This window comes from Akebia trifoliata, chromosome 16 (assembly GCF_017979445.1).
Source record: "Akebia trifoliata isolate Shusen 1 chromosome 16, ASM1797944v1, whole genome shotgun sequence".
Classification (NCBI taxonomy): domain Eukaryota; kingdom Viridiplantae; phylum Streptophyta; class Magnoliopsida; order Ranunculales; family Lardizabalaceae; genus Akebia; species Akebia trifoliata.
The window spans coordinates 22416981-22442576 of NC_141390.1; the positions used below are offsets into that span (position 1 = coordinate 22416981).

The 25596-nt window shown below is 35.7% G+C and overlaps 1 protein-coding gene across 1 annotated transcript; it reads right to left on the bottom strand.

Annotated features, from left to right (window-relative positions):
• Positions 1-1845: 1845 nt before the first annotated feature.
• On the bottom strand, positions 1846-25596 carry LOC147382891 (pre-mRNA-processing factor 19-like). The gene is made up of 18 exons (XM_086426984.1): positions 25362-25596; positions 25176-25261; positions 24830-24901; positions 24666-24728; positions 23161-23247; positions 20873-21020; positions 20655-20776; positions 20349-20465; positions 19754-19849; positions 19597-19656; positions 8710-8784; positions 4420-4524; positions 4235-4351; positions 4065-4142; positions 3888-3984; positions 3555-3606; positions 2484-2554; positions 1846-2359 (listed from the first exon to the last, which is right to left on the bottom strand). The coding sequence occupies exons 1-18, from the start codon at positions 25372-25374 to the stop codon at positions 2247-2249; spliced, it is 1572 nt and encodes a 523-aa protein (XP_086283110.1). The 5' UTR covers positions 25375-25596; the 3' UTR covers positions 1846-2246.

A 25596-nucleotide genomic window follows, 5' to 3' on the forward strand; every position in this document is an offset into this window, starting at 1 on the left:
CAAATTTACATGCATATTAGTGTAACAAATATTGAGGATATTTTTCTAATTTGATTAATTCTTTGAATAATGGTATTTTGTAATTTTGATATGCACATGTTGGAGTAGAATAATTTTCCAATTTGCAATATTTTTTATGTTTCACATCATTTATTGAAATTTCTTAAGAATTTATATTCTCTACAAATTTCTTGCAATGCAAACATTTGCATTGCATAACCAAGCATCCATAAAATTGATTTTTGATTTTATTTTATTTTTTTGCTCTTGCAAATAATTTGCAGTATACCAAGCCGGGCTTTAGTTTTACTATCATAATCAATAACAATAACAAAGCCTTATTAAATATTTTTGCCCCATTCCATCATGTTTGAAGCGAAGTCTTTTGTTGCTGAAATTGAGTTCATATATGTTTTCACAATGGGTCTTCCTCTTGCTCTTTTAAGACAATCGTCTTAAATATTTTTTCTAATTGGTATTGTAATATGTCTTTGTTGGATATGCCCAAATCATCTCAATTGATTTTCTCTTTATTTATCGTTCATTGGAATCATTCCTCAATTTTCGTGAAATGTTAGTTTTTGATCTTATCTCTTTTAATCCTTCCCCTCGTCCGTCTCAACATCCTAATTTTTGTTACACTCAATTTATTTACATGACTCTGGCTGATCTAATGGTGGTGGTGGTAGTGGTGTTGTTGCTACTAAGTACTACTACGGTCGATTACGATGACTTTTTGAATAAGATGGTGAACAAGGTCGAGATCTTCGATCTCTTATCCTTGTTGTTTCTCGGGAATGAAGAATTTACTATTATAGCCTTTAAAATTGATTGGAACGAAATATAAATTACCAAATGTTCTTCAATATTATCGGTAATATTTACAATGTAAGGTATAAGAAAGACAAATGATTAATGACATTGTTAACAATCTTAATTTGGATGTTAAATTCATGATGGCTGAAAATGATCATCTTTTGTGGTAGAAAATCTTCAGAAATAAATGACAACAAGTCTAAAGAGTTGTGATAATATGACTCGCCAGGTGGCATACTAAATTGGCTCCCTAACATGACAAGTTCAGGTACAGTAGATCTGTATGCCTTGAGATACATGATTGCACTTCCTCATTAAATAAAAATGTATTCCAAGGTGTACAGATCTATGGCTCCCGACCTTGTCACGTAAGGGAGTCGACTGAGTATACCACCTGGAGAGTCATATCATCAGGACTCAAGTCTAAAAGGTGGTCCGAAGAGAAGGGACTCATAAGGCCACTCTTTTTGGGCATTTCCTCAACAAGATCACAAGTCTCCACTATTTGACTCCATTATTTGTAAACACATCTCTGACATTTTTTATCCTCATCACTTCTTTTAGAAGGACCAATAATGGAGAAGGTTGCTAAAAAATAAAGAATTGTTTAAAATGATTTAGAGGATATTTTTAGAACATGGCTTCAAAAATGATTGGGTCCCCAAACTAGGAAGCAAAACACCATGCCAGCATGAAAACACAGCATGTTCAGTCAGAAACTTAACTGAGTTATTTGATTATATATAATTCTACTGTGGAGAACAAAAAGTTTATTTATTTTTTTATCAAATAATAAAGATATTTGTTATAAATAGTATTAAAAATTATTTTTAAATATATATAAAATTAATATACTTTTATTTGACAAGTCTATGTACACCTTTCGATAGTTTTAGATATCTTTTTGGTGGTCCTTGGTTGATTCTCTTACCTTTGTATCACTTGATGGGATCATAAGCATATTGACTTTTCAATCAAGAGATGAGTCGTGTCCTGAAAATTCTGTGAAAGAATCTATAGGATCTAACAAGGTCATATAAAAGTAGCAATTAAGGTATGAAATACATAACAAATGTCATTTAAGGTTTCAACTTTCCTCCTTACAATAAAACAAAAAGAAAAAGGTGATGAACATAATATAAAAAGGACATAAAAAATGTTCCATCATGCTCAACATAGCTTGCATGGCTCATCAGTTAGTAGCAAATACCTACACATCCATTTTTTCCCTTCAATATTAACTATAAAAGGGTATCCTCCTTTGTCTCTCCTAAATTCAGTGAAAAGAACGCCCAAACAGCATAAATAAATCCATGTTACAGATTGAAGTTCAGGTTTGCATTCACTTTGTTGGCTTGAAAAATGTTGTTGGCACTGATTAAAGTGAAGCCGAGAGATCCATGGCACAAGCAACATGAGTTGTAGGTGTTCTAAGGCTCTTCTGAAACATCCTCCGGCAACCCAAAGATGCGGAGGTTCCGGTCCATTGACCCTACTGCCATGTATTTTGCATCTGGGCCAAATTTCACACATGTTGCTTTCCCTACATCCGGCACGGTAAAAAAATTACAAATCAGAGAGAATAAAATAATTCAAGATTACTTGAAAAGTTTGCATGTATAATGATGTACTAGATATGCAAGAAACAAATGGTCACCGTAAAATACCTGTGCCTGACAAATCTGGGAATGTTTTGATGCAATTCCAATCTGACTTTACATTCGCAACTTGGTAAACTCTGCAACAGTACTAAGTGTAAATAATTCTGGGTCGTAAAAAGTGAACCCCAAGAATATTTTGGATAATTAAATGTCACAAAAGGAACAACAGATATCACACGGTTATATGCAATTTTAACAAGTTGCAAAGTGCAAAATCTTCGGGTGAGAAGGCTAATCATATTCTAATCCAATGCAACGTCGCATGGGTTGTGTGTGGTCTGATTTCATGATAGTTTTTCACTATTATACTCATTCCCCTTACACAATTCGATGTCTCTTTTAAGAGTTGGCAATATTGAACTTTTGGGGTAGAGAACTGCCATTTGCTCTTTGTTGGGGTCTATAGAAGGAGTGGAACAATCGGATATCCGTAGGAAAGGAGCAATTGGAACAGCATGAACTAATAATAAGCTTGTTAGATCTACCACTTTTTTGGTGCAAGTTGTTTGATGAGTTCAAGGGGATTTCTTTGAAGATCTATAGTTTAGAGGGATGAGATATGTAAGGTCACTTATTAATACATCTAATGTCTATCAAAGGAAAACACTCCTGGTGCAGTGACTGTTAAAACCGACCAGTAACCTCTGTAACTTAATCGTTTATGTTTTACTGGGTTTGTAGACAGCTGGCTCAAAGGGAAAAATAAAATAAAATAAATATATGAAATGGGCAATCTTATTATACTTACCAATAAAAAGCTGAGTAAATAAAAGCAGGTTACTGAGTTATAAATTAAAGTTTTGGACCCTGAACTATAGCACCGAGCGCAGATTTTACCAACTATTTTTTGTTGTTTTTTATAGGTTTATGTGTGAAAGCCAGGTTCTGTTCATAGATCTATGGTGTTACCACACTGACTTTACCAATTTGGCATGCACATACTATCCTCTTTTATAATTGTGAACGTGGGGTTTTGATCTCAGGTCTGGTATTATCACCAAGAAGTCCTTGTTTTACTTTTGTTTACTAATTCTAAACCAAACTGCCAGTACTCCAGAGATTTTTTGGAAACCCTACCTTACGTCTGAACCTGCAATTGCAAGATAACTTCCACTATGGTCGAATTCCACTGCACACCAAAAGGAAAAAAAAAGTTTAGTTAATTGGCTATTTATTGTATCTTGAAAAACAAGAGAAATGTGGAAACAACAAATTAAACACAAGGTCAAGAATCCACCATCCGTCAAGCTCTCTTAATGTCTTCCAATTCAATTTCTATGCAAAGGATATGCATTCTTTTTATTTTTTTTAATGTGTGGGCATGATTAAGGCAGGAAAAAAATAGATCACCTCAGACCTCTACTCGGGACTGAAAAATTTTAAGTGGGACCGGTGAGATGGTTTACATACCGAAATTTGTTGGTGTGTTTGAGTCATAGGGAGCAAAGGTTCGAAAGTTCCTCAATTTGCGTAGATCCCACAGTTTAACACCATCATGAGCTGCAGTCTGATTCATTTACATATGAAAGGTAAGTACATGCATGACTTGTTCTCTTCAATTACAGTAGTTGGTGTGGAAACGCATACCGCAAGAAAGTAGCCATTTTCGGAGAATGATATGGCAGTAACCGGCCCAATATGTCCATCGAACTTTGCAACATTTGACTGATTTCCAACATCATTACATTAGTATAAAGCACTGAGGAAAATACAAAAGAATGAACGAAATTTTAAACGTGCACAAAGTAAATTTATACCTGACTTTTTACGTCCCAAATTCTAACAAGAGCCTCTGAAGTGCCAGTTCCAAGGATGAGACCATCAGGATGAAAAGCAGCAGATGTATAACCCTCTGCTCCTGAAGCCTCCCCAACCTACAAAGAATACAACCAATTAACTCACAGAAACACACTCACAGGGGAGGGAAGGAGGAAGGGTTTACCTGGGTGAGGCACAACCCAGACAAAAGATCATACAAGCACCATGTGTTATCAAGTGAAGCGGTCACAAAGTAGCTGTTGGTAGCATGGATCGTAACAGCTTGCACCTAGCAGAGATTTTATTGTCAAATAAAATTAAGGAATTTTTTTTTTTTGGAATATTGAACAGTAACATATGGTATTGAAAGTCGATGGAATGAATAGTGAAATGGGTTAAATTATATAGATGGAGCTCAATTATACATAATACTAGGTAAAAGGCTATTAATTTCAGAAAAGATGAGATACAGTTTACATATGTGATACTTTGAAACTAATAGGAGAGCATTTGGCATCATTACAAGTCAGTATACTTGTGGGCAGCAATTTACTCATCTTCTGAAGGGTTATAAATCAAGAAAGCAGACTGAAAGTTATGAATTAAACATGGTTAAAAGAACTAACGCCGGCGTTCATGTTGAATTTTGCAACACTAGCAATTTGTAGGAAACAGTTCAAGGAACATTGTTTTTTTTTTTTTTTGATACGTAAAATTTTATTTCAAAATAGAGAAAGAGAATGTACAGAAAGCGGTCAAAGTGACCACCCTAAGAAAAACAAAAAGGAACTAACTAGAGCACACAGACTCCCACCTAAAAACAAACTCTTTGAGAGAAAAAAACCTTAAAAAAAGTTTACTCAAAAAATAAACAATAACAATCCTAAAATGCTTGAAATGAGCTCCTGAGAAGAGGATTCCACTACTTGAAAAACTCTCCTATCCTCTCCAACCAGGTTCCCCCATCACACTGCAAATGGAAGTAATCTCTACAACATCTGCTTCCTTTCAGAGAAGCAGGAAAGATCCCAACCTTTAAAAAGACATGGTAGTGTTTTTGGGACATCCCAACTATAGTCAAAGAGAGCCAAGAAATGAGACCAAAGAAAAAAGGGGAACAAGCATAGCATCATCTGAAAATAGATACAATAATGGAAAAAAGGGCAAACTTGGGGTCAATCCCTAGTGTAACTGGAACCTCTCATCGCACCACCAATTATTCACATATTATTTACAGCTCTAGTACAAATGACTTTAATAATGTCAACATACTAGCTTGCAATACCTATTTCACTAATATTGGCCAAATTAACTCTTAGGGACCTAACATCATGCAATCTGTCAAATTCAATAAAGACTACTCATAGATTCTTCCTCTTTCTCAAAATTTCTCCATCAATTGTCTACCTTAAACAAGATACACTCGATAATTGATCATTTGATCTCCCAAGCATGAAGCCAACTTGTTTTTTGTTTTTTTAAACCTTTGATCGGTATAGGGTTAGTGGTTAGCAAATGAAGTTGGGTTCAATGGGGTTTGAACCCAGGACGTGGGAACAACACTCCACACATCTTACTACTTACCTAAGTTTGCACTTCATGAAGCCAACTTGTTACCTAGGGCAGTGCAATTGTTTATAAGCTTTCTAACCTTTACTTCCTCATTATAGTGACTCATATGTTCAATGGCCACAATAATATGTATAATTTTGTACATCTCCCTCATTTTCATAAACAAGTACCGTCGTACCTCTACTCCATTCATCTAGCTTTTTCTTAGTTTCCAAAATTGCATTAAACAGTTTAATTAACCAAGATAATCCACTGTTTCTCTCGTGCATTTCCAAACATATAATGTATCAGCTCCCACTTGTTGAGCAACACAGTTGACAGGCTAGCGAATCAATATTAACTATCAGGAACATAAGAATGATGTGGGGCCCAAATGGAGCAGACGTGAACATGAAAATATCAGCATACCTGCAACGATGGACCCCTTTTGTATCCCAGATTTGTAACTGTGTCAACACCACTTTATATAAGGTGAACACCTGACTACATCTGGTATCAATACTTAGATTTAATAAAATGCTCAATAAACAACATTTTTAGAATTATACTGGGAGAAGATGGAGTAAAGTAATTCGACGCCAAAATTTGAAAGACCAAATATGCCCCCACATTCACATTTAACCTTACTATTATCAAGGTCGGTTTAGTCAAAACAAATAAAATTATAATCCCACGACCCTACAACCACGTTAGTCTTCAAAAATTACAAAAATACCTTTTTATTATGTTATGTTTTAAATCACATTAGTTAGTATTTTAAATTACAAAAAGACCCCTACAATATAAAATTACAATCTCAAGACCCCTATAACCAAGTTAGCTAGTTTTCTAAAATTATAAGTTTATTATGTTATCTTCAAAATTGCCTAAGTTAATGTTTTAAATTACAAAAAGTCCTTACAATATAATAAATGAAAAAAATATGACATAAAATAAGATTATCCATTTGAAAATTTTAAAATAACTTTTTCAAATAATTGCAAAAAAATTAATCAAAAAAGAATTAAATGATAAATAACCTGAACTAAAAACTGATTTCCCAGCCTTGATAGGGACCATGCTCAAGAAACCAAGACAATATGATGTAGGACATCTACAATACCTATTAAGAGTCTTGAATAATATCTAATTCTAGTATGATTTGTTTTTATTTTCTAGTTCTAGTAAGATTTCTATTTTCTAATTCTAGTAAGATTTTTATTCATAGTTACTTTAAAAGTAATATTCCTTGTTAGTTTCTAATTTGTTTTCAAATTTCTATTCTATTTAAATTCGTTTTTATTCTTTAGGCTATAATTCGAAGTGCTTAGAAATGTCTAAACTGAGTTATAATAGGTTTAGAAATTTGTTATTATGTTCTAAATAGATTAGGAAAGTTACATTTTAGTATTTTTGAATGTTTCTAAGTTATTAAAAAGAAATTATCTATATAAGGAACTTCAAAAAGGAAATTCAATGAATTAAAATCATATCAATTCAATTATCTTTTCTATCTTAGTTACTTTCAAGTTCTTTGCTTTATTTTCTTCCAACCTATTGCTTATTTATCAATTGAATCTATTGATTCACATGCTTCTGCTACGTCACAATATCATCAAGGGAAAGGGTAAGACGGGAAACCTTAAACTAAAGCTGAATATTGGATGTGTGGAGAAACATGTATCCTCCACCTCACATCATCAGCAAAATCCTAGAATATTACAATTGAAAATAATAATAAAATTAAAAGACAAACAAAAAAAAAAGGTTCGAATAGTGTTTCAATCCATCGGATCAAAACAAAAACGAATTCGAGAAGAGAAAATAGAATCCCCTTGACAGATGATTGACTACATGGATTCATATAGCTGGTCTCAATAAGCATTCGATCACTACATGAATATATATCGTCTTCACAATGTATATATGCATCCCGACACTACTAAATCAGCACTCCTTTCTCCTACAGAGAATCAAGCAAACTTGCACAAAAACAAACCTGCAGAGGCTGTTATTAGGGGTTTCAGGTGCCAGCTTTAAGATTTCAGAAATGATCAATCGATCGATCAACCAATCCAGCCATTATCCAGGTGCCAACATTAAGGATTTCAGGTTACACTTTTATAGCCATTATCCTACAGTTATTTCACTACTGCAGCTCAATTTTTTCCTCTTTAATCGATAATTATAACAAATAAACGCTAAATTGACATTAAAATTCCATTTTTGGGGGTAAAAACAAAAAGAACTCCTAATTTCAACCAACAAAGCAGTCAATTTATCAAACTCTCCTAAACTTTGAAAGGCTAAGAATATCCAATCATGTTAAGAATTGCAAACGTGGAGCCCGGTGTCTAATGTTGTTACCTCATATTTGTACTGGACACTAACAGACGTGTCTTTGCCCACATAACATTGGTAGTAAACGAGTTTTGGGTCCAAATTGTTTGAAAATTGTGTCGACCAAGGTATGGATTAATTTTAACAAGAGTAGATCAATGCTTCATTAGTCAAAAGTTAAATTAATAAATATGATCAGCTATAACTAATTGAATATATTGCATTCAACAACTGCCAATCTATATGTCCTGCAACATGTCCAACAGACCAGCGCCACATGATACGCATCATTGTGTCACAACTGTTCACTTTGATAAAACAAGGTAAACTAATAAAACCATAAATTTGCCAAAAAAGCTAGAATGAGATGTATAGGGAACCACAATCAAAACAGTGTCAATCTGCAACAATGCATCTATTTGCTTGAGTTTGTCAAGAGTAACAAAATTCTAATTTTAGATTACTTGGAAAGAACCACCATCAAAGTTGTTAACATGGTACACTTAAAAACCAACTACATGACAATATAGGTACCTAACAATTAACAGATCACAACAATTAAGGTCTAAGAAATTAGGTTAACCTCGGCAGTATGATCCTTCAAAATGTGCCGACAATTGAAGTTCCCATCTTCATACCCTTGCCACAAGCGAACAGTCTGAAAGAGTACATAATTAAATCAAATATGGATAACAGGGTGAAGAAACAAACCAACTATAGATTGCTCCAAAGACTCTTAAAAAACAAAACAAAATAAAAAAAACATGAAAATACCTTGTACAGATTAACATAGAAAATATAAACACAACATTCTAATACAATGTTGGAGGAGTTGTAATCGACACAGAACTCTAATACAATGTTGGAGGAGTTGTAATATGACAGTTAGCATACACTCATAGCACGAGTTTTATCTGAGAGTATTCATGAAGTCATGAAAGATAAATGTAAAAGCAACTACATGTGTCTGGCTACTGCAGTTACACATTTAAATAAACATGCTCTCTCTAACAAACATATTCAGATAACTATCAGAATAGAACCTTTGAAATAACAACCTAGCAACTCCATCCACCTCCCAGTCATTAAGACCCCTACGGAATCCTAGCTTCCATGAGTTTCCATTTTCAGAGCTTAAAGATTTTTATTCGAGTTCGATAACAATAATACAAAGATAATTGTCCATTATAAAAATACCATACATGACATTTTTGTCCAATCCATGCTATCAACCAGAAATTGCTCATTTTCAATAGCATATTAGATTTACTATTAAAAAATTATTCATACTCATGTTCATCATCATCAAAGCCTTATCCTAAAATGTTATTTATACTCATTTTCCAATACAATTTGTATATATTTGTTTAGTTTTATAACATCATATACATGTAATTAACCGTTTAATGTTCAATAATAACTAGCAGTTATATGACATGTAACACTCAGTTTTGTGTCTTATTTATTTGTTCATTTAGCGCAAATTATTTGTCAGCCCAAGGCTATTTTTTTTATTATTTTTTATCATAAAGATACTTTTATTAATAAGAAAAAGGAAAGGGGGGTTAAGGGGACCAACCCAAGAAAACTAGTAGATAAACAAAAAAGAAGATAAGGAAAAAACCCAAACAAAGCTAACCCATTGACAAACATGAAGACAGTGTCCCAGTTGGGAGAGCGATGAGGTCATCCTTTGATATAGTATTTTTTTTATGTAAGTGTCATTTGATATAGTCTTCCGAGGATATTTGCAAAATGAAAACAGAATTTCATAAATGCATCTGTTTCAAGGTTGGAGAGGAAATCAAGTGCAATTTTTAGAGGGTATCTGGTGCAATGACAACCCTCTTAAGAAGAAATTTTTGATTGTATTTTCAATGTCCTCCATGAAAGGTTTTATGTGTTCAACTTTATGGTCCAAGCAAGGAAGCTATCGACAGATTTGGGGTTTAGGAGTTTTCAAATATTGGGAGATCCAAGATGTCGCTAACCTTATCAATCTTATCTTCATCGGCCTTACCTCAATTTGTATAGAGGAAAGAAGGGTGTGGGACTTTTGATGAGGACGTCATAGCCATTAGTTAGGTTAAGGATGGTTTTTAGGTTATTTTCCATGTGTTGGGTTAATTTTCCAGATTTTAGTTGTTGAACTTATTAATGAGCGTATTCTTATGTTTTCTTTTATTTACTAGTGGACCAAGGCCTTGTTTTTTTAATAATTATGTGGACCAGCCACCCAAGTGATGTGGGTCCGCATGGGGGATCATACATCCCACTAATAATTGCTGTAATTCTAAGGTTAGTTTAGGTATCTGATTTTCTAATTGTTTTACTGTTTCTTATTAGTATAAAAAGATTTTATACTGTAAATTTTCAGCTTCTAGAATAAAAATTTACAGGTTTCTCTTATATCCAGTGATTGGGTGGTGGTGATGCCAAACCTCCTAGGTGTGATTCCAAGGTGCGTGTTGTATTTCCATAGTGTGATTCCAAGTAACTAACATAAATCTATCTTCTCCTGTCTCGTCATCTACTCCATCTTTCTTTCATCTTTCCCTTTTGATTTTCTGTTTTCTACAAAACGCAGCCATAAAAAACGCAGTCAAACCTTGATATCTCCCAAAACCCCGTTATTTTTTTATTGAACCTCCCCTAAAAACCTACTGCCATTAATACCAGGGCAGCACCCTTTGTGCTGGTCTATCACCCATCTCTAAAACCTTCCATTACCCCTACAAACCATGCTGAAGCTGATCCAGCACATCTAAATCTTACCTCAAGCCCTTTCATATACCTTCATACCTGTTACCCCTGCAATACAGCCCAAACAAACCTATCCCTTCTGCTGTCCAGCCAAATTACATCCCTCCATAACCCCTCCTACATCTATTCCAGCCCTCAATTGTGTTCTTGCATCTCATTCCAGCCACCCTCCCAACACCCCCAATTGTTACCTACGCTATAAACCCTAGCTTCATCCCCTCTAGTAACCTAATTGAACCTATCCATTATCCTTAAAATCCAACAAAACCCTCCTAGACCTTATAATGCGGAACGCAACTGATGATGAGAATTACCATAATTTTAGTTTGCCAGTGGCGAAATCTTCCCAATCGAGGAGAATTGATGGGGACACCAGATCTTGAAGAGTAGATTTTAGCTTTATTTTAGATTTCTGTTTTAGGATTTGAAAATTAGGAGAGAGAACGTTCCGAAAATTAAGTATTTTAGTTTTATTAGGACTCTTGGTTGATTTTCTTTATACATAGATTGTATTAGGGTTTATTTACAGAGAATGAATGGAATAAACATGAAGTTTCTGTTTTCTTTTGAATGTTGGTGCATTCAACATGGTTAATGCCATAAAATCATTGTGATGATTTCAAGGTAAATATCATTTTTTCTTTCTTTAATTTTCTTCTTATCCTCTATCTCTTCTTCAATTCATCTTTTCTATTTTATTATTTATTATTATTTGTGAGAGATCAAGAAACCGTTAATCCTTTCAAGAACCCAACCCATAAATTTTATTTTCTTGATTTTTTTTTTCGAGAAATCTTGAATTCTTGATTCTTGATTCCTTGAAGTCTTGGATGCTTGAAACCCCATTCTTAATTCTTGAATCTTGAAATCCCTTTCTTGAATCTTGATTCTTGAAACCTATAAACCTTAACCTTTAATCACTTCCCTACCCTACAAACCTTTAACCATTTTATCTATCCTACCATAATTGAAATAAAATTTTCATCTTACCTTTTGGGTTTACCCCATCTTAACTCCAATCATAAACCCAATCTCAAATCTTTAATCCTTACCCAAACCTAAACCAAATCTACCCTATACCCAAATACCCTAAATCCCCTATTTTTCTTAAATCAAATTCCATTTTCTTATCTCTCCTCACCGTCCTGCATCACCTTACTTCAGGTTCACATGAAAATGCTATATTGAAAATTGCTGAAATTTAATGAGTATTCTTATTTATGCATACATTCAATTCCCCTAACATTATCATAACTTGGATTGACTTTTGAACCTAAACCTATCCTGAAATCCTTAATTGGATCAAGGGAATTTAAAATGATTATTGAATTAAACCCTAAGCTAAAGAAAAGCTAGTCTTTCATTGGCATTCCGCCCTTCAAACACTTGAAAGTCTAATATTGTGTGATTTTTTTCATAAAAGTAAAAAAATTTATTAAAAAAAACAGGATGAGGGTCCCTGGGATAAAAACTTATCAAAAGAGGAAAACAAGAAAACAAGAAACCACAAAAGATAGCGCTAATCTCCCAAATTACAAATGAGATCCCAACGAACAACAAAGTCTTCAAAAAATAGCCCCTTAAACTCTTTAAAAGTCTTTCCCCCCAAAAAAAAAGCAACCCCAACACATTAATCTTGAGATCATCACAAGATAACTCCTTATCTTCAAAAATTTGATGATTCCCCTCCTTCAATGAACCCCAACAAATGACAAAGGGCAATAGGCTCCATAGGATTCGCTTTGAATGTCGAAAAGAGAAACCCTAAAACAGCTACACATCAAAAAGCTCCCGGATTGTTCACGGTAAGCATCCTTCCAAACCAAATAGACCAAGGTAATGAAACCACAACCGATTCGCCAACCCACAATGCATAAGGAGATGATCAACCGTCTCTTCTACACAAGGCACAACAGTTCGGCATTTGAAGGTCTCCTATGATAAGTTGATCCGAAGTGGTTAGCTCCCAAAGATGCTTGCCATGAGAAAATTGAAATTTTAGAAGGAACCTTTGTACCCCAAATCATAGTAGCTGGGAAGAGAGATCGAAATTGGTAAATCAGCCATATACATCGACCGGATGGAAAAAACCCCTTCACTTGTACCATTCCATAGTCTACAATTGTTGATCTCACCAAGAGTTGTACCCGCATGAACTTACTCCAAGAGACGCTCCACACTACTCACTTCCCAATTATTAAAGTATCTCTTAAAACTAAAGTCCCACGATCTTTCCAAACCATTACCTACCAAGAAATTTTCAGTAGACATTCCCTTTTTGCCCGACACCTCTAAAAAAGATTCGGCAAAAATTTCTTCAACAGGATATCTCCACACCATCTATTTTCCCAAAAACATAGCCACCAAAGTCTCCGACTTTTTCAAAAAGTCGTGTTTAAATCGTTATTTTAAAGATTGGTGATTAAATCCCGACTTTTTGAAAGAAATTGCGACTTAAACAAAAAAATTGATTTAATCGTCACTTTATAAAAGGATTTTTTCAAAGACCATTTATTCTTGTAGTTTAAAATAGGATTTGATGATATAAATGATAACACCAACTAGTAGAAAAAAAAAAATACATTGTCTTAACACTATTTTGATTTTCTCTCGATTTTTCCCAAATTTTTTGTTTTTATTTATTTTTCCCTTACCAACTTATTCCCAAACCCCAACTTGGTGACTATGCCCAAAAGCAAACCCTATTTTCCCTCCTCACCTGGAACTTAACTTTCTTATAGAATGAAGGAAAACGACGTAAAATGCATTTTTTCAAACCCCACACCCATATGCCCCTTTCGCTTCTTTTTTTCCCAACTCGAACTTGTTAGCCACCACCTCTCTCCACAAGCTTCCCTCTTCCTTACCAACTCTCCACAACCATTTAAACAATAATGTGGAATTCATCATAGCAAAACTTCAAAACCCCAAACCCCCTCTGACTTTTGGCAAACACATCTTGCTCCAACTCACCATATGATACTTTCAATTATTATCCTTGTCATGCCAAAAAAAACCCCTACACATTTTATTCATCTTAACCTCCACACTACGTGAGGCAGAGAAAAGAGACAAGTAGTTAGGGATGCTAGGAAGTGTGCACTTGATTAGAGTCAATTTCCCTCCTTTAGATAAATACCTCGCTTTCCAAGTGCTCAGGCCTCCTAAGCATCATCTCCAAAACTAGATCCCAAATCTCCTTGCTTCTAAAATTTGCACCAAGTGGTAAACCGAGATGAGTGTAGGCAAATACCCCACCTTAAAACCAACTAACACCGCCATCACATCACCCATATGCGTAACATTAACCCCCATCACCATACTCTTATTTAGGTTAACAAGAATGTCAGATATTTCCTCAAAACTCTCAAGAATGCTACTAAGGAATCTCAATTGTGATGCCGAAAAATCTAGGACAATGAGAGTGTCATCCGTGAATTGAAGGTGAGTTATGAGATGCCCTTGATTTCAAGATCATTCTCCTAAGATGATAATAGATCCTTTTGAATGTCACATATACAGTGATAACGAATCCCCTTGCCTTAAGCCTCTAGAACTCTTGAAATACCCTTCGGGAGACCCATTCACCAAAATAAAAAATGAAGAAATAACACATTTCATCACCCAATTAATCCATAAAATGCCAAAACCCATGCTACGACGAATATACTCAAGGAAAGACCAATTAACACGGTCTTAGGCTTCTTCAAGATCGATCTTACAAACAAGACCTGCTTCATTTAGTTTTCTTCTTGGATCAATGTACTCGTTCGCAATAAAGACCCCATCCAAGATTTGACGATTGCTATAAAAGCCCCTTGAAACGGCCCAATAACACAATGCAAGACCTGTAATCTCATTGCCAACATTTTCGATAAAATCTTATAAACCGACCCAAGTAAGCCAATCGGACAAAAGTCAGAAATGTCTATTGCCTTTCCTTCTTCAGTATCAAAGCCACAAAAGCACAATTCGAACCATGATCAAAGAACCTTCTCTAAAGAAATCTTCCACAAGCACTAAAAGATCCTCCATAATGATATCCCAACAACACTTGGAGAAAGCCATAGAAAGACCATCTGGTCCTGATGCCTTGTCATCCGCCATAACCTAATAGAGGAAGACACCTCTTCCTCATCAAAAGGTTGCTCTAACCAAGCTTGTTGGTCCTCTGAGATGCACTTGAAACGTAGATTATTAAGCAAGAATTCACAACCTCTCCAAAATGTCTCATCCGTGAAGAAATTCAGGAGCCCCCAACATTTCGAAAGAAAAATGAATGACCTTGAAGTCTCCACACACACCCCAAGGCATCTCCCAATGGAAACTAACATCCTCCAGTTCTTCCCAAAACTGAAGCCTATCTCCGTAATGTGATGGACCATAAACCCCCGTAAAGACCTACCAAAAATATCCCCTGCTAGCCTGCATAAAACAGAAATAGAAAATGCACCGACCAAGTCTTCCTCCACCTCAATGTACTTCTAGTTCCACATAACTAAAATAACTCCAGTTGTGCCAATGGAGGGAAGAAAACTCCACCCCTTTTCTCTAATACCCCATAACTCTCTAATAGTCACATCATTCACCACTTCCAATTTAGACTCCTATAATACCACCAACTATGGTGCTTCAATTCGTAACATAGCCTTAATAATTGTTCTCTTTGATCTATTATTAAGACCGTGGACATTTCAAGAGAGGATTTTAGGATGCATTGTTCACCACTGACTTTCGCCCCTTCCTCCTCGAATAGGTGGATTTTAGAGGGCATTCCTCCAAATCCATGTGTAGTTCTTGGACCTCCATATTCCATCTGGCCTTCTTTCTATCTTGATTCTCGCTTAGTGAGTGGCCCACCTTCCGAGGACAGATGGGCTAGGTTGGTAGCAGGATACGGGCTTAGCTCAATTCGATTATAGAGGGGAAGTGGGTTCTCCTTTTAGCCTTATCAGGAATAGCCAGGAAGCTGCTCAATCTATGGGGCATGCCGACTATGCTTGTAATGAGCAGGGTCCATTCCTCTCAGTGGGAGGGGAATGAATGAAGCTACTTCCTATCTCATGGCAACGATTGGTGGATGGCGGTGGCTCATCATGCATCAATCTAAGAAAGGAGGTAGGGGCTGCTACTCGACTCTATGAATTCTTTTAGCTGGGATGGGAACTTCTCTACCAAACATAGATAGGATTGGCACCCAACAAAATCGACCTTAGCTAGTTCTACCACAATAGTACTCGAAGACTCTGCATTCCTATCAAAAGTGCTCTCCCCAGACCTCATCAAGGATCTATCCGCATTCTGGACTGTTGCTGGAAAAATGGGCTATAAACAAGATCCAAAAGAGGAGACCTCCAAACGAATCTCAATACTCATGGAATTTGACTAGTCCATAGAATATTGAAATAACAGGTACGTAGGTCAAGGAACTAGAGGAAGCTACCGATAAAAAAAATATAAAAGAAAGGAAGCTGACAAACTAACTCCCATGGCCTTCTTAGTCCACCCCCAAGTAGAGAAAAACAAGTCTCCAAACTTCTTACGTTGCCCACACACTTGCTCTCCATATCAAGAGACTCATACCTAAAGCGAATACTCACTATTACAAACGACTCCCAAAATTGAATAGTACCCCTTCTAAAAATGAAGCTGAAGAATAAAAAGGCTTGTTGATAGAAAAAGTGGATAGTAGTCGAATGAGGTAAACAACACGGCTACCTTCGAGATTCTCTATTTCGCTAGCGTGTGGACCAAAGAAGGCTAACTCCTGTTGAAAGGAGTGGCTCAAGTCACTAACTGGAACCTAATCCTCATACTTAAAACGCAATAGGTCCAAACCTTCTACTAGTTTGAGCCCGGCCCCAGAAAGCTCACGCCCTTCCTCTAATATTTCATAAACTATGTCCAACCCGTTAGAGTGTAGAAACCCATTAGTACCATCCATAGCAGGCACAACTCCCAAATCCAACCCAAATTTATCGTTAGAGCCCACAATCAATAACTTAGCACTCGTTCAGTTGACATCGCCTACTAACTCTAAATCGCCCATAGAAACCAATGAGTTAGGAACTACCGATTTCGATTCCGATCCCACATTTGATCCAGATGTCACCTCCCCCCGCAACTTCTGAATACACATAACCCACATTAGCTGAATTCGATACCTCCACAGCTCGAATAGGACAATAGTCCATGTGGTCATCGCGATGACACTCAGGCAGCTCAACCACACTTTCCTCGTGATTTGCAACACGAAAGCCCCCACCCGTCAGAAATTTGAAATTTGAACCACCATTTGAAATACCCATGTTATTTGATGTCCCCAAGACCTGGTTAGCTACCATCAAGTCTCCGTCACCATAGGCCCTTTGCACCATATTTTCCGATAATCCAAATTCTCCCACATAAATCTTGAACTTCTTGAACTTCTTGAACACCCTGATGTTTAAAAACAGAAGTCACATCAATTTCCAATCCTATTCTATAATCGAAACCATTAAGGAGAATTTCAATCCCCTCTGGTATCCTCCATCTGCTAGCCTTCACTCATAACCTAGCTATAGACAAGTTCTAAAGCTTCAGCGATCGAGAGTCCACCTCCAACAGACTCCCTAAATGATTCTCGATTTTTATGAATGCAGAGTCTACCCACATGAAAAGGTAACCCATAGACCTTGACCCATGTGTCCTCACTGAACCAAGACTCCTCCAACCTATTGATTCTTGCAAACCATTGATGAAAGATGATAGTGAAATCATCCACAGCCATCTGTTTGAGTTTGCACAACATAGTCCAATCCTCCACACACGCCAACACCAGAGCGCATTTGTTTGACATCCAGGGATACCATCTCGCCTTCCTGAGTTCCTTTAGCCTAGGGGTGACAACCTTGCAAATGTTATTCCATTTTTCATCTGGGAAATCAGCTTCATAGATCACCACCCATTTCCACATCCCAATTTTTTTGTCAACTGATTCATTGTTATATGAGTTTTCTTCCAGATCTCCAATCTCTTCCCCCGATTGATTAATAGGATTCCTAGCAGTCAGCGTCTCTGCCATCTTCCCTTCTGGTTCAGCCGCTGCCTTTAATGCCAACCTCAGCTCTCACCAGCCATCTTGATCCTTCTAGTATGAACAAAGGTCTGACCCATCCTCTAGGTGTACCTAAGAACCTAATCTAATTGCCTACTAGATTTTCTACTATTATATGATTGAATGAGATTCAAATTTACGCTTTTAGTTACTCTTACTGATTTATTCATGCTCTCAGACCCGTCATTTAGATTAAGCATTACTTTCCAACATCAGCTTGTAGTTGGGATGGTAATTGTCTGTCAAATCATTTCTGCACTTGATTCTATTGATGATTTTGATATTCTTGTGTCAACAACCGAGGTTCGTAAATTCCATCCAAAGTCAGCTTTTTGGTCTACACTGCAGCTTTAGATAATTGCACATCATATCAAAGCTAGGAGAATGATTTTCTGTTCCCTTTGCAAATCAAGTTATAAATTTTTCAACCACCTCTAAATTCATTGTGATTTCACTCATGAGGTGCGGTCCTATTTTCTATCTTTTTTCAAACCTTGTGGTACTTTTCCAGCTCAAGGTGTAATTTGTTTCATGGTTGGCAGATCAAGGCCTTCGCTGTCGGAGATATGATTATTAGAAAACTTATTCCTTTTGCCATAGCTTCTAGAATAAAAAGAATTGTAGGAGTTTTGAAGGGAAGAAGTACTATCTTCCTGAGGTTATTATTAGTGTTAATGGCTTTCTGTTTTTATGCAAGTTATTCTTTTAGTTTATGTGTATTTTTGAGGATCTGTAGTTTAGATGGGACGGACCATAGGAGTCAATTTAGTTTTGTTTTGCTTTCTTGCATTGGAGGTCCTCTCATCCTCCTTTATTCTTTCAATAAATTTCTTAATATGTCAACCCCCCCCCCCCCACACACCAAAATAAAAAATTTGTTCAACTGTACTAGTGTGCCCTCGGCTTATCAGTGTTTATTGGTATGTATCAATGTGAAAGTGTGATATATTTAATACAAATGGTTGTAAGATTCATTTTATAATGTAAAACATCTTCTTAAACAATATTTATCACTAAATATTGGTTTGGATTTATGTTTTGAAAAATTCCCAATGTTCCATATCATCTCCATAAAGGCTCTGGTTTCTTCCTGACCAAATCATCCCCTCAAAATAGAACTTTGAACCTTGGATGTGAGTAATGGCTTAAAAGTACTTTTAACCCACTTTTTTAATATATTTTTTTACCTATAAAAAAAATGAGTGTACTTTTGATCCATATTACAAGCATATAGGTTACTTAGAGAGAGTTGAATGATACCACTTCACTCAACTCAAAGTTAAAATAAAAATAAATAAATAAATAAATAAACCTTGTGTATATAAATTGCAAAATCATCCAAAAGATCAAAGAATCTCTTTTATGATGCAGTTGAAGACATCTAATTCAGTTTCCCATGAAGAGAGGGAGGCGAAGAGACTGGATAGTGGTAGCACATGAATCATAAATGCTAATATGTGGAAATTTACAAATGCCATCATAATTCATCAAAGTCAGTCCCAAAAATTTAGAGCCAGCAGAATGAATCATGTTCAACCCTTCAATTCTGTCTGAGGTCATGTCATGCCTTTAGCATAAACAGAATCATTTCCAAATGTGAAAAAGACTTACCTTATCCGCTGAACCAGTCACAAATAACTCATCCCGAGGTACAAATTTGACACTGGTAACCTAAAGAGAGATGAGAACATGAAGCCCCATTAGCTTAAGATTCAAATTACACAACACAACTCCAGCTACAAAAAACAAATAAGAAACAAGACAAGACCTTCTTAGAGTGGCCACTGAGAGTAGATAAGATCTGCCCAGATGTTCGATCAAATAGAACAGCATTTGTGTCAACCCCTCCAGTTGCAATGATATCCTGTCAGTCAAAAACAAGTTAACTTTGATGATCAAAAGTATGAAATAAACATGCAAGCTAAAGTCAATAGTTTGAATACTGCAGTCTGTCGTCAATACTAAGGCTCCAAAAGAAGGGCTTAATGAAACTAAATTGATTTGATAACAAATCATAAACTACAATCCATGGGAGACCCTTTGTTTTTTTGGTGTAAGGTAGATATTGCTTTCAAAGGGGTCTTCTTGGAGGATTTTGTATTTAATTGGAAGACCCTTTGTTCCTGTAAGCTTTTTGTTTCGTTTTGTTTTGTTTTGTTTTTGTAATTGTGGTCGGTCATCTCGACCACCTTTCTTAATACATTTCTGGTTTACCAGTAAATAAACTACAATCCATGGATCTAATATGCTAGGGACACACCTTTTTGATACATATATATATATAAGGAAGTGCATATAAAAACAGATACACATACAGATTCATGAACATGTATTAAAGAACAGTGAATGTCATAATATTGTACCTTTGTTGGATGGATATCGGCAGATAAAATGCCTGGCTTGCTAGTCTTGTGAAGGGGATGGCTAGAGAGCTGAGTGTACCTCTCTAGGTCATCAATGGAAGCCAACGTTGGAGAGATCTACAAATGGACAAAAAAAGTATGCAATCATGATCATCAAAGAACACCTGAACTTCATTAGGGGTCTTTCTTCTGAAATATAAATGAATCAAAGAGGATAACAAAAAAAGGTGAAAAACTCTTCTTTTTTTCTTTTTTTTTTTAAAGCAAGATTTTCTGAATAATAACAACCGGATTGGAGTAGCTTACCTGCCGCTTTTTCCTCTGTTGTGAAAGAGTAGCATTACAGTCTGTGAGCTCCGCAATGATCTCAGATGAAATACCCGGTCGAATTTTCTTCCCACCAGGACCCAAGTCTTCATCCTCAGCCACTGAAAAAAATTAAGTATAGACCAAACAATAAGATACAAATGAATTTTGATGCATAATATAAAACCATTCAACTTAAACATTCGCAAAGCAAGAACCTCTTTTCCCATTACTAAGCACTGGAGCATTTGCTGTAGCAGCAGTTGATGCTGACATGGGAATCTGTCTTTCTATCTGAGCCAATAATGCCCTAGCTTCATCCCTTTCTTTTTTCAATCTTGCTATAACACGGCAAGCAGCATCATGCTGTCAATACATGAATCGATTTATTAGTAATGCCAATATTTAGTTGGTAACACACTGAAATATTTACTGGTAGAAATAAATAGAAAATAAATCAACGGACTGAACAAAACTATATTTTGAACGTGTCTAACCAAGAAATTGCAGGGCATCACAATCTCAGAATGACCTTTATTTATTTCTGTGTTTTCAAACTCATGACATGCCCCTTCACTTGGGTTTTCTGTGAGAGACTAATGCAAATGACCTAAATGTGCTCATCTTCAACTTCTACTCTAGAGAACCTCTTGATTTTATCCGCAAAACTAGTCATCTTCAACCTAAGGGTAAGGTTTATTACCCTTTTTTTCAATAAGTGAAATCCTTATCACAAATTATGTCTTTCTGAAATCAAATAAAAATTCAACCTTAAGATTCTATCTTCTTCAACCTTCACAAGAACAATGTACGATTTTCATAGAAGTACATGACGGATTTTGGGGTAGAAAAACCAAGGGTTTCTATAAGACATTGGAGAAGATGAGGTTAAGATGAGATTGAATAGGCAAAAATTAGTTTACCCTAGTCTAGAGAGTTACAACTTGAAGATGAAAGATGTTTAGGGTGAAATCTTCACCTTAAGAATCAAGGGGGTTCTACAAGACACTAAAGATGATGGGCATTCTACCTCCTCCAACCTTCAAACCTCAAGAACTCATGGGATGGGTTTTGGGTAGAAAAATCAAGGATTTACACTAAACATTGAAGACAATGAATAGGCTATCTCCTTCAATCTTCAGACGTCAAGAACGAGATACTGTTTTGGAGAAGGTAAAAGATGGGTTTTAGGATAGAAAAATCAAGGCTTCTCTACAGTTTATTGAAGATGATGGATTAAAGATGAGGTTGAATAGGTTAAACATAGTTTACCCTTCAAGTTAGCAACTTGAGGATGGCATATTTTCTGGGGTATTGGAGATAAGGGGCATTTACGTCAGTTTATACTAATCTCTAGAAACCTAGGTCAAGGGGGCTCTTTTTTTTTTTTCCTTTTTTTACTGGTCATTGATTTAAGAATGATTTGGAATGCTGATTGAATATTTAGTCTTTAGATGGGATTCTATAGTGTGTAAAATGTAGTTGGGCTACTTTGGTTTTGCTTTTCAGTCAATGTAGTATTTCCCTTTGCTTTGTCATCTTGACAACCAGAACTCTTTGTATTATCTTCTAATTTTTAATATGATATGTTACTTAACAAAAGAAAGAATGCCATAAGCAGTTCATCAATGTGATTAACAAGACATATTTCCATCACTTGGAAGACATGGAGAAAAATGCCAGCGCGGAGCACTTCTTTTCAACCATAAAGTTCCCAACTGGATAACTCCTTCATTCCGAGAGCTAGAAGATGAGATTGAGGAAGTGAGGTCATGCAGATACATAACTCCACAATACAAGATTTCCAAAAGAGATTGTTTGAACAGTGGTGGGGAAACCCTGTCCCATCAGTAGAGGCTTTCCTAAATGACTAACCGAATCTTAAGTGCTCCCTTCAAAGTTCAACCAGAGCCATCTTTGTGGTGAATCCAAACATCAAATCTTCAGCCCTATATTGGGAGTAGGAAAGGGATTCCAAATCAAGAGTGGCACATAGAGCAAAATATTGCTGCTACTAGGATCCAAACATCAAAGCTTCAGTGTTAGAAATCAGGCTGCCAGAGGTAGGACAGTATCAGGTGCCGCACCAGGGACCATATCTCAACTCAAAGTCTTTATGCATCACAAGAATTTAACGACAGTGAGGTCTCCTCAACCTCCTCTGTCATGTCTTTGATTAGTAATTTTTATATTTGTCAGGAAAAGAAAGGGGGGTATATAGGATATGCTTAGATCTCAATAGATTGTATTCAACAAAGATCAGATCAGATAGGTACTTTTTGTAGTCCCAAAATTGTACACACAAAAATTACAGACAAATATATGCTCATTTTGCAAAATAATTGGGATAGAAAAATGTTTCAGAAATTAAAAGATAACATACTCAACAATGACATTACCTAATTGAATAAACTTAATCCTAAACAATCTCTACCAGGGGACAAATATACTAGAAAAGGTCCAAATTTTAGTGCAGATTGTGCACATGCACACCAATTATCAGTACCTGGTATAAAGCATGACTCAGCTCTTGCCTTGCTGTATGTAATTGCTGCTCCAATGCAAAATTTGATAGCATCAATGCATCCCATTCCTGTTAAGATAATAATTAAAAAAAATGTAAAAAGTTTGGTTACCAAAACAATAAAAAAATACACAAAGAAGACCAAACTAATAGGTACAATAAGTCCATGTAAATCAAATAATGTGAGTGGAAACTACATGATGGGGACATCAGAGATTGTGGGCCTATCATATTTGGACCATAGTTAGTTCTAGTGTTTTATTTTATTTTAGTTATGGACCTATTTTATGTTTTTTTGAGTCTTAATTATTTTAAAAGTTTACTATTAGGTATTTTAAATTAGTAGGAGAGTTTTTCACAAATTTGGAATTTTACAATTTCATGAAAGCAACTATTTCCAAAAAGTACTTTGGAGTACACAGTAGAGTCAAATTAGAAGTCTTAAGAGTTACTTAAACCATTGTAAGGAATTATTTTTAGACTATGAACGAGTGAATAAAAATAAATTACAGAAATTTCTGCTTTTTTTTTAATGTCAAACCATCAACTTAGTGATGCCATTAAAATCATTGGGGTGATTCAAAGGTGTATATATATATATATCTTCACCTCCTTAATCTTCTCTTTCTTTTGTTTTTTTTTTTCCTTTCTTTTCTATTTTAAACCCATAAAACAGTCCAGTCAAGCCCTTCTAAGGCCACGAGAAACTACTCAAACCTACCCCAATACATATAAAATCTATCCAAACCCCTTCAAAACTCAGATTTAAAGTCCGCACCCCAATCTACAACTTTCTTCAACCTACCTCAATTAAATTTAGACCCTATTGTATATCTTTGTAACTCCCTTTAAAATATATCCAATTGGCCTTGCGAAACCTTTTACAATGGCCCAATAAAATATTTTGAACCTAAAACCCCTTTCTATAGTAACTCACCAAATCCCATGTTGCTATCATCCATACAACCACAAAAAACAACCACAACACATTAAAGGTTTATATTGTAAAAAACATAAGAAGACTAAAATCATGAACCAGGTTATGATTTCTCAACCAATCAACATTATCATTTCAACGTCATCCTCATTTGCATACGCATTATTTGGCACTTCATAGGTAAAATGGTCACAAGCATCTTCATTAAGGTCATCTTCTAGGACTGGCCATCTCCCTGTTCATTTTTTATTGAATTGCGAATTTCGTAAAAGTCGCAACATATTGAAAAAGTCACGATAAAATCAGTGATGGAAAAATGTCACGATTTATCACAACTTTTTCAATAAAAGATGCCGAATTGGGTGACTATACTCTACCCTTCCATTAGTTTCTTCTTATACCTTTTTTTTTTATATAAGTGAAAAAAAATAAAACATTGTAGCTGGTCATATTCTCTATTTTTCTTTTACATTTTGCTCTATTCCTTGATTTTCTAAAGCAACAAACACAGCTCAAATAGAAAGTAAACACTGAAATTGCATAAACATACATTCTGGAACATTCCAAGTAACCCGGGGATGCTTGCAGCCTGTAACGGCCTGGGCTTCACTGCCTGCACGATAAATCAATGCCAATAAGAAGACCTGCCTACAGATCATAATCTTAATAAAAACAACAACATTAAAAATTTTAAAAAAATTTAAAAAAAATCACCTTATTTGTTTTAACTGACACAATGTCATCCATAGTAAGTGCTTCCCCAGTAACTGGGCATTTTCCATACTCCTAAAAAAGAGAAAACCAACATTTACAATATTCTTTAAATAAAAAACTTGAAGAAGAAAATTCGCTATTAAATAAATAAACAGATATATTATAAGTGCCCCAACCCCGACCACTTGTTCAACCAAGACCCAGAGTGAGTTATACAGGTTGGTCTTGCGATGTGCAATCTAAATGTCGAAACTTGCAACGAAACACACCCCTTACAGTTCCAAAATCACAACTTACATTACAACAAGTAAGGAAACACTTGTAAACCCTAGAAATTTCTTGATACCTTCACATGTCGCTCGACCAAACGCTTCTCAAAAAGCAACCCAGATTTCTTCGAGACTACTGGATCTTCCGGCACTTCGCCGGATACTGTACAAACAAAGACCAAGACAGCAAGCATCAAACAATAAGTATAAACCCTATATGTAGAACGAGAGATAGAAAGATAGGGAGAGAGAGAGAGACTTACTAGCACAGATCATAGTAGTTGGAAGCTAGGGTTTATAGAGAGTTTCTTTCCTACGAAGGTCAAAGTTTTGCTAGGGTTAAATAGTCGATTGACAGAGTTGCAGATGAGAATGAGAGAGAGAGAGAGAGAGAGACTATGCAGATGGAGACATGGGCAGACAAACTTCAATGGCGAGAAAGAGAAGGAATTAGGGATTAAGGAGAGAGAAGGGCTTCAGAGTTCGGAGTAAAGAGCG

What these genes read in the sequence shown, in the direction of transcription:
- LOC147382891 (XM_086426984.1), bottom strand. An exon ending in TGACTGGTTCAGCGGATAAG is followed by an intron (nt 8,785 to 19,596) that starts GTAAGTCTTTTT and finishes GTACTCTTTCAG; the next exon opens with ACTGTTCGCTTGTGGCAAGG. An exon ending in TGAAGGATCATACTGCCGAG is followed by an intron (nt 4,525 to 8,709) that starts GTTAACCTAATT and finishes AATCTCTGCTAG; the next exon opens with GTGCAAGCTGTTACGATCCA.